We start from the raw sequence: 10,671 nt of genomic DNA, 5'->3' as shown, positions 1-10,671 counted from the left end.
AGAGATAACAATCAATAGTCTATAAGGCAAAAACTTACATTTATATATAACTTCTTTCTAATTTCCACTTACCTCAAGTTCAGCTATTAAAGGACAAAGAAAACAATTCTAGAAATAAGCTTACAACAGAAGTACATAGTAATACAAGAACAATCCAAAACTAACAGTCTAAACTCACAAAGAAACTAGAAAAAGAACAAATGAAACCCAAAGTTAGTAGGAGGGACATAGTAAAGATCAGAGCAGAAATAAAACAGAGAAGAATAAAACAGAAATTAATGAAATTAATAAATCAATGAAATCAAGAGCTGGTTCTTTGAGAAAATAAACAAAATAGACAAACCCTTTGCTAGACTTATCAAGAGAAATAAGCCTATGACAACATTTGGAAAATTGACCCGTTTTAATTTTTCAAAAACAAAAACACAACACAACGTCAAATTATTTTTACCATCTACAATTCAGTTACGTCCAAACATTCTAAGACCAAACAGTCCCTTGCCCAGAAGCAGGGAATTAAAATGAGACGCTGAAGACACACGTAGGTGAATGCTGAAGATCAAAGTTGCAGCTGTAGGTCACAAGTCTTCTATTCAAACACTCCAATGCTTGTCTTTTCACAGTTAAAGTGTTTTTACAAGAAGTTCTAAAATAATTCATCACGGACACGTTTTCTTCAGTGATACACAGATCCATCACATTGGTTTCCATCCGATTGATAGGAACAAAAGGTAATTTTTATTTTGTCTTTTTTTGGTAGTGTAGGGAAGAAACTATCAGCCAGACTCCTTTAGTAATAAATGAGCAAAGGCCAGAAAAGATCTGGGCTGTAAATGGGTGCTGGTTTCTACTTGTCTTTCTGAGGCTGTGACTTCAGAAGTGTTAAATCACACTCATGCCACTACAATGATTAGTACTTGTCATCTTTTCTTAGGTGATAAAAAGGAAAATACCCAATGAACAAAAAATGGTCAAAAGATCTTTACTGTAGGTCAATTTTTCCCCCCAAAAAAGATACAAAATGAACATAAAATTGGGATGGTAACTCCACTGGACATTCCAATTCACCCAGTTGCTTGTTCCCCATAGAAGGGAAGTAGGCATTGAGTTTTACTAGTAATGTTAAAGTAGTAACCAGATGTGTTAATGGCAGCTAATTTGAGGTCCATCAATCCTTTGAATACATGTAGGAAAGCATGGCTATTGTTCTGACTGCCTACATCTGAACACATTCAGCTACCATGGAAACTACAAAGGAAGGAAAAATATATTTATTCCAAGATTCATTTACTGGGATCTTTAAGCGCCCCATCTTCTACAGAGCCCCATAGTGGTAATAATGTGCTAGGGGCTGCTGTGTTTCCCAGCATGAGCTCCCATCCTCTGAGGGTCCTGAGAAGGATAGTGGATTGGTCCTGGAGCCCTCATGAAAGGAGGGGGTGGTCCCATTGGGTGGAACATGTGTGGCCCAAAACCTGTAGACAGGAGAGGAGGACAAATATTAGGCTTACAGATCCCTTGAAATCTTTCTAAGGTCAAAACCACCTACACATAAATCAAACTGACAAGGGGCATCAGAAAATGCCAGTTCACAAGACTTGCTTAGGAATGTCTATCTGTTTTACTTCCTTGGTTTTAGAAACATTCCCCCTCAGTCTAGGTTAAAGAAAATTCCACAGGACACAGAAGGAGTCTGCTAATATGCCACCTGAGCCTCTGCCATCTATCAAACATGACAGTCCTACTAGACAGGTTTCCATCATGATATGTGAGGTGAGGAAGATATCAGGCTGATGGCAAGACCCTGTCATCATTAACCTCAATGCTTTATACTTGAATGGAGGGTGTTCAAAAATCAGGACTCGGTTCAAGAGTATGGGAACTCTGCCACAGAACTGGCTACTTGTGAATCACTATTCACACCATCACTGACGTTTTCTAGAGCAGCACTATACAAAGTGCTAGTACTCAAACTATTTATCACTGGCCAACAAGATCACAGTTTGAGCCAAAATGTAACTTAATAACATGACCAAGTACACTGTTTAGCTCATCTAACAAATTTTTATAACAAGACTTTCTTAATGAATTTACATTCTGGCATAAGCTCCTTACCTTGCTGCAAACAGGTAATAAGTGCCCTGTGAAATGTCAAGTGTCCACAGCATACACTTTAAGCAATGGTGCTCTAGGGTGTCAGTTAGGCTTTAGTTTTAGAACAGGGAACAAACTGGTGAGAGATCACCATAAGCAGTGACTTCAGTTCTGATTATACATATACCCAGATCTTTAGAACACTGGTTGGTGACTTTCCCCTCCTTGGCAGGTCAGAGAAAAACAAAATATCAGGAATACTAACAAATCATGTTTGCCCGTACAGTTCTATGGGGCAAACTCAAAGGATTTAGACTGTTAGACATGAGGGTAGATGTGAAGACAGGACTTTCACAAAGATTTTTCTGGGCTATTAACTGAGAAGAAGGATGGAAGTTACCTGGGGGTGGGGGCGGGGCAATACCAGGGGGAGGTGGCAGGGCAATGTTGACCACAGCTGGAGGACCACTTGGGGGTAGGTTGAAGTAGTTGGCAGAGGCTTCTTCTTCTGCCGCAGGAGGAGGAGGAAGAGCTGGAGAAGAGAAAACAGCCAACAGTTAGGGGGTATGAATGTTGTTTCTATCACCTTTAAATCCTGGGGGTTCCTGCTGGGAGAACAGAGCTGCTGCAGGAGCCAGAGACCCGGGCTTCTTCTAGCATCCAAGGAACATCAGGGCAATGTGAGTGTCTGAAGTTAGTAAGCTACTAGGTAGGCACAAAGTCTGCACTCACCTCCTGGCAGCCCTGGAACGGGCTCTAGCTTGATTCCAGAGTCTGTGGTTCCATCCTTCTCTTTTTCTTTTCCTCTGGCTGCTTGGGACCTGAGAGACACACACAAATGACATCAGCACTCTGTCCCATCTTCTCTCACTTCCCTGCTTCTCATGTTTCTTAGCCAAATGGAGCTCCTTTATTTTCTGCCTCCTCTTCAGCAAACTCTTTTCCCGTAAATGCCACAATGCAGAATAGATAAGAGCAAAGGTTTTGAAAAGGCAACCTATATGTGTTTCTCACTGTGCTTACTAAGAACACAGGAAACACTCCATGAGGATCACAGCTGCTATTAGCAACCTCCTCCCTGGTGCTAAGCTGGAAACATACCCCACCTTTGAACTTTCAGGGCATTTTACCTGTGCCTCTTTTATGCAGTCATCTCTAACTTAAACTAGCTGCTATTCTCCACTGGACAATCAGCCTGTACAGAATAGAATCGAGGTCTAGTTAATTTATAAACTCTCAAATACACCTTTCATGCCTGAGCATTGTATGGCCTGTAACAGCTTGTTACAAAAAAACATGAACCTTCAAAGGAGAGTACTACACTAAAACCCTGAATACATTTCCAGAGCAGGATCCTCCCACATACATAGGAAAGATGTGTTGAAGAATGAGAAATTCTATTTAACAACCTATTGATTTAAGCTTATTCACCAAAAGCTTACTAGCCCCCAGATAATAAACAGCTTTTTGAAAATCTCAACAAAGGTATCTTTAAATAGTCTAATTCTCACCTTCCCCATTTCACATTGAGTCTGCGGCCATTGACAATCAACTTATTAAAGGACTTTTCTGCAGCCACTTCTGCAGCTTGCCTTGTGGCAAACTGGATAAAAGCACACTGTTGTCTTTGCACAACGGTAATTGTCCGGATCTCACCAAACTGGTAAAAATGATTTCTGAAGTGATAAAGGCAGAGAAAATGACAGTTAACAACATACACATTCCTAAGAGGTTAAAATAGATTATTAAACTCTTTCACTAACTCACTACAAGGCAGGTGGCTCCACGGTTATCTGCCTACCTACCTACAGCTAGATCCCCCAACACCTTGCCCTACTGTAGGTGCTATGTACTGAGAGAGAAAAGGAATGAGCAAATAAAGGTCTATCAACATCTCAGGGTTTTAAGGACCCTAAACCCTAGATAAGGGGTTGGCAACAGTTCCCATGGCCCATGAGCCAAGAATGTTTAAAGCAATTTTTTTAAAGTTGTAAAAAAGAAGAGGAGGAGGAGAAGAGGAAGGAGAAAGCCTGCCAACTCTAGGCACTGCCTAGTTCACTTAGGGTTTAATGGAGAAAGGTTACCACAGGCAGGTTTACACTTATAGGAGTTTCTTCTCCACTTAATCTCTTTGGAAGAGATAACTGCATCGCTACCTGTTCAGATATCTCATCTAGCTAAGCAAAATACAAACCAAGAATAATACAAATTTGCCAAATACTTATCTCTTTAAAAAACCAACATAAACCAAAAGATTTTTAGGATGCAAAGCTCTCCCTCCCCTAAATAATCATACATGGAAATGTGCCATCGTTATAAATTCTAATGGCTATTAGATCAAATAGAATCTCATGTAGTTAATACCATATGCAAGGAGATGAACATTACTACTCTGGATATCAATAAAGACAATTCTATAAGAATTCTAGTAAGCATGATACTAACCATAGAATAGCTAAAGGAAAACATACTTTGTGCAGAATTACCATGCTTTCTTGTGTTTTTGTCAAAAAAATGATTCCAGGGTAAAGGCAAAAAGAGCTCATAAAATTATATCCACAAACCTTAGATCTGTCTCAGTAATGGTATCACCCAGACCACCAACATACAGTGTGGTGATAGTCTTGTCCTCTGGCGGGTCCAGACGAGGCATTGTCGATGCCCGCTTTAGAAGTTTATCTGCCACAGGGTCATTGATGCCATAATATCGGTCTTTAATGTTCTGATCAGCAAGAGGGTCATCTGGATCTGTAGGCTTCTCATGTCTATGGTTCAAGAAAGAACAGAGTAACCTAAGTGTTCATCAGTAGATGAATAGATAAAGAAGATGTGGTACATAAACATAATGGAATATTACTCAGTCATAAAAAAGAATAAAATCTTGCCATTTGCAACAGCCTGGATGGACCTAGAGGGTATTATGCTCAGTGAAATTAAGACAGAGAAAGAAATGCCATATGATTTCATTGTATGTAGAATCTAAAAAACAAATGAACTAACTTACAAACACAGAGAACAGACTGGAGGTCACCATGTGGGAGGGAGAAGGGAGGGTGGGTGAAATATTTGCTGGGAATAAAGAGGCACAGACTTCTGATAATAAAATAAATCAATCTTGGGGATAAAAGTACAGCATAGGAAATACAGCCAATAACATGGTAGTATCTTTGTACAATAACAGATGGTAATTACACTTAATGGGGAATTTGGTAATGTATGTAGTTGTCAAATCACTGTTAAACAACTGCAACCAATATAATATTGTGTATCAACTATAGTTCAATAAAAAATAAAAAGAACAAAAAAGAGCAATGCATAAAAGTGAAACAAAGGAAAAAAATCTCACAGGTGTCACCCAACATTAGCTACCTAAGTCCCAAATTACATACCCTGAAATGTTTTTGAACTAAAATCCATTACTATACCAAGACATAATTACCGAAACAGAGCTAATACGAAGTAACTTACTGTATTATACAAGGACTTGTCAGCCTCCTAGAAGCCATTTAAATGGCCATCTAGGGTGGCAGAGTTTCTCTACAGAGAAGTGACAATCCACCCCAAAACAAAATGTAACCAAAACATTGCTATCCCTCTCTAGGTCAATAGTTCTTAATGTATCTAAGGTCTTGCATTTCTCTGAGTATCTGATTAAAGCTATGGACCCAGCCCTAAAAAAGGCATAGATAGTTTTTTTGGTGGACATGGGGTTAACCAACCCCAAGTTAAGAAGTGACTCAGATACTGAGCAACCTCGACTGAAACATACTCCCACACCCTTTAGATGCCTGGCCTTAATTTGACTTCAACTATACATTGAAATTCAGGCTAGTTATCATCACAGTGAAGACATATCTCAGGTAGACACTTTTAGGGCCAACATCTACAGTATATAGCACAGCAATTTAGTTTCCTAATGTTCAATTTTAAGTAAAATGTCTAAGTAAAAACAACAATTTAATCCAGCTCTTCTAAATGGTCTTAAGAGATGAGATATACTACTCAAATTGTATGAACTTTTAGATTTTAAAGCAGAAGCAGTATAAGTTAGTATCTCTCAATTTTCAGGCGACTAATCTGAAAGCAAATACTGAAAATGCAGTTCAGCTCTTGCCTGTATGGACACTCCTCTCCTCTCTTACATTCTCCTTTTACCCAAAAGGAGCAAATGTGGGGTCGATTCCTTTTGTAGTAGGGTGTGGTCCGGGCCAGCTTGAGCAACATGTCACTGGTGGATGTGGCTTTCCCCAGCATGCCAACCGGCCGTGTTCCATCTGAGTTAGAAATCTACACCAGAATGACAAATTCAGAAGACAAATTATATAGATGGTGGCAATCCACTAGGATTTTAAAAAATCAAATATAAGACTATACCAAGAAAGTGGCAGCATTACCTCTCTTTCCATATTCTGTGTGTAGTACTCTTTGTTGACATCTGACTTTGGCATGTCATCCTTAAAAGACAATCCTGCATCGCGAACCTGGATGGGCAGGCCTGGTACCAAGGAAAGGAGAAAAAAAACAGGTATGTTTTAAAACATATCCATACTGAATATGCACACAGAATAAAATATCGTCTTTCTTTTCTTCACTTTCTTACTTGGTACCAGAGGCTTTCCTACATTTTTATTCAAACTCTTCAGCACTATCAGGCAAATACTACCACAGAGCATTCTAAGAAATTGCCCTAATTCCTGAGCTGTCATGAAATTTGACGAAATGAGTGTTTTAGAAAATCTTCTAGATAAACAAACTTTGGTTATAGTCAGATTTGACCTGTAAATTAATAATGCATCTAGCTTTTATTATAACTTGATTTATTTAAAATAAATGTACAAAGTGGTTTTATTTATCTTCTGGATAGTCATAGCCACATAGGGGTCACTGTATTCCAGAGCCAGAACAACTCCTTAACAAACACATAAATAGTATTAAATAATATGTGACCAGAACTCTGATTAGCAGAGTAACTTTCTGAACTTAACATTCATAAACTCTTACTTTCCTTTCCCCTTATATTGTACAGTGGAAACTCTTGTTGAAAAACATTTTTCTCATAAACAAAAAGTCACCTGCAGTAAAAAAAAAAAAAGAAAATCACTCCCAAAGCAGTTACTCTAAAAATAGCAATACATCAGTCCTAACAACAACAGTTAAGATTAAAAAAGCACAATTAGTTTATAAGCTTCTGGTAGGGACTGCGGGAAAAAGTGCAGATCTAGAATGAAGCCCAAGGCAAATAAACTGCCTATTATAGGAACAATGCCTTTGCCTCACCTTGGCTACCTGGTACATGAAAGAAGTTTAAACCCTTTCTGATTAATGTCCAGCTTTTCCTTAAGTTCCTACTGTTGTTCAGGAGGACTCTAGAGCAACCTAGTATGCATGGTCCTCCTCTTACTAGGAAAAGCAGACCACAGCAGACATTCCAAAGTGGTGTCAGAGCCAGCAATAAGGTGACAAATAGGAGACAAAACAACTGGTGTGTAGTCTAGGGCACCTGCCTTGTATGCTTTCTCATCTACTGGACAGAGCAGACGTACCATACTCTAGGTCCAAAAGGCAGGTCTGACAGACATTCTTCAATTTACTGCAGGTTTGGCACACTTCAGTTTTCTTGAAACGCATTCGGACTCCAGGGCACCAGCGAAACACTGTGAATGGTCTGGCACAGATCTTTAACACAAAATAAGAGCCAGAGAGTGTTAATGGTCCTGACCTGGGCAATCAATACAGGAGACTCAACACTGGGGGTTTCAAAGAAAGGATTTTTGAATTTAGGGTTCAGAAGAGACATTAGCAATCAATCATTTAGTCCAAATGCCATCTGATATTTCAATGACATTTACAACACCCTTCTCAAGTAGCTAGAAAATTCACATAGTACAGAAATGAAATACCCTATAATCAAATTCTTCCTCACCCTAGAGGTAACTGCCACTAATAATCTGGGAGGGGGAGTGGGGAGTACTACATACTCCTTTGAGAATCTTATGACAGCTGTGACCTTCCCCCTCAGCTAAAATGCTCATGAGTAGAGCCATACAACACTTGGGATCTCAGGGGGTTCAGAGTCCATCCACAGACACCTAGTTAACAACCCCTACATTAAAGGGCTCATTTTTTTTTTTTACCTCCCACACTAAACGGTTAAGAGCCAGTGAATATATCCATGATATTGAAAGTTGTGCAGCACTGACTTTTACTGGAGGACCTCAGAGCAAGCAAGGTGAAGGCTGATTTGGTACACAAAAGGAAAATGAAACCATTACTGTAACAGACACACTTACTTTGCATTCCTTCCCATACTTTTCTTTGGTCTGAAATACAAAAAATGGAAAAGAACTGGGGTTACAGAAAGAGAAGACCAGATGTCTGCTCCTAAATACCACCCAAGAAATGTGTCTGGAGACCCCTGGCCTTCTAAAAAGGAGGGAAGAGGGTGTTAATACCTTTTTTGGCAGGTGGGGAGGGAGATATATTTTCTAACTACCCACCAGAAGTTATAATCTCTTAAAGACTTTTATGGATCTAAAATCAGTACATGTGTCCTTCCATAGCCACAATTCTTGGGTTCACTTCTGACTCCCAAGTTCTCTCCCAAGAATTAAAATTAGTAAGTTTCCACAGTCCACAAATCAGGGAGGATGCAGCCATGGCCAGCCCATTTCACAAAGTTCAGTCAGAAATTAACTACCATACGTTCATCCTGGGCTGATATCCTACATGTAGTATACGCTGTTTCCCTAAGCTATTCAAATGTCTTGAATCTATCAACATATGAAATACCTCTGATATTGGTGACAACAATGCAACCCTAACCTAACTATTAAATGTTAATTGCCACTAAACTACCCTTACTTTTAAGAATAGGTGGTACCTTACACTAAAAAACTTCAAGGGCAATGGCCAGAAGGAATTTGATTAAGGGTCAGGAAACCTAGTTTCTAGTCCTGGTTCTCTTCCTAACTGGCTGAGTTCCCTGGGGTCAGAGTATATGAATTTAATTCCAGGCTCTACTCCTTACTTGCTGTATAAAAAACATAAACTCTCTCAGCCTCTGGTTAATAGATCTATTACTAAATGCTCAACAAATATTAACTGTTACTATGATTCCGACATCAGAGGACTGTCACAGTTACAAAGTGAGAAAACAAGCATGGCAGTCGTTTGTAAACCATTCCACTCTTTGGGTCAATAAAGAAGCATCATTCCTTCTGCTTGACTAAGAGAACCACTTCACAGAAAGTGTGCAAGTACCACAACAGTGACAGAAAATGAATAACTCTCATTTCACAAGGATCACTCACCATTCGGATATATGGGTTTTCTCCAAGACACGTCTGGCACAGAATGGGGAAGTCCTGGTGAAAATGGTAAATGTGGTTGAGGGCCAGGCTCTGAAGACCCTGCCATCCTAGCCACACTCGTGGGGCCCAGGGGTGGTGAGGGGCGAGGAGCGAGGGTGGGGAACAGGGCAGAGCAAGGACCCGAGGTCCAGCATGGTCCGGTCACGGGAGGGGGCGCTGTCTGCACTTCCGGCAGACGGCGGGAGAAAAGACCAGATCGAAAAGAGTGGAGGGGCAGGGATGGAAAGGGCCGGTCACGGCCCCTGGCTAAGCCCCCTCCCTCCAAGCCTGCAGCAGGGCGCCCTCCAGCCTCCCGCTCTAGTCGGGCTAGGCCGCGGCACAGGATCCATCCCGTTCTCTTGGCCACGCCGCAGACACTGCCCTGGCCGCTTGCAGCAGGCCCGGCCTCGCCGCCTCTTTCCGTTCTCCCCCGGCAAGCACACTCACCGCATCCTCCCAGTTCTGCCTGTTGTAAGTGTTGGAACCCAAGGATGTCGCCATCTTGAGAGCGTCCTGAGGCGGCGGTAGCTTCCGAGTTCGGAGACAGGACCGCCACAATCCCGTCAGTCCCCGAGGCTAGCTCCCGGCCCGTCGACGTCTTATTTACGCGTCTTGGGCGTCCATGGGGCGGGGCCTTGCGCGTCGTGACGTCGCCCTTTTGGAAGTTCTGCCTAACAGTTGGAGTCGTGGTATTTTGCAGCTCGGTGTTTTCTTCGAGTTTGTACCTACCTGGGATGGAGAGCCACAAGTACAGTTGACTTTATATTTAAAAATATACTGAAAGACAAATCTTAAGTATACAGGGTGAGTGTATTTCGTATATGAACAACTTTATGTAATCAGCGGTAAGATCAAGAGATGGGACAGCTCGGCATCCAAAAGCTCCCTTGTGACCCTTGCTTGTCGGTATTCCCAGAGTAACTAACTGGTATCCTGGCTTCCAGCACTACAAACTATTTTTATGTATTTCTGAATGTAATGTAAATGAAAGCATACAGCATGTACACTTTGGAGTCTGACTTCTTTCTCTCAACATTATGTGAGATTTAACTACATTGTTGCTGGAATCAGTGTGTCTTTGCTGCATAATGTTCCCTTTGAGGTAGGGCAGGGACATGGGACAAGCGTCATGATTTATTTTTTCTGCTTATGATGAAAAATGCCAAGACAGAAACAGTATAGTAAGAGCAGGAGGGACTCCGTCTTAAGGCTAAGATTCCACTTTAAA

The 10,671-nt window shown here is 40.9% G+C and overlaps 1 protein-coding gene across 1 annotated transcript; it reads right to left on the bottom strand.

Moving 5' to 3' along the window:
* Positions 1–384: 384 nt before the first annotated feature.
* RBM22 (RNA binding motif protein 22) lies at positions 385–10,090 on the bottom strand. Its single transcript, XM_017677476.3, has 11 exons — positions 9,891–10,090; positions 9,405–9,458; positions 8,385–8,414; positions 7,638–7,770; positions 6,489–6,589; positions 6,209–6,381; positions 4,659–4,859; positions 3,606–3,770; positions 2,827–2,915; positions 2,495–2,626; positions 385–1,475 (listed from the first exon to the last, which is right to left on the bottom strand). The coding sequence occupies exons 1-11, from the start codon at positions 9,942–9,944 to the stop codon at positions 1,345–1,347; spliced, it is 1,263 nt and encodes a 420-aa protein (XP_017532965.1). The 5' UTR covers positions 9,945–10,090; the 3' UTR covers positions 385–1,344.
* Between the last annotated feature and the right edge of the window lie 581 nt (positions 10,091–10,671).

Source organism: Manis javanica, chromosome 1, assembly GCF_040802235.1.
Source record: "Manis javanica isolate MJ-LG chromosome 1, MJ_LKY, whole genome shotgun sequence".
NCBI classification, from domain to species: Eukaryota; Metazoa; Chordata; class Mammalia; order Pholidota; family Manidae; genus Manis; species Manis javanica.
The sequence above is the reverse complement of the archived record's forward strand: the minus strand, read 5'-3'. Positions and strand labels throughout refer to the sequence as shown.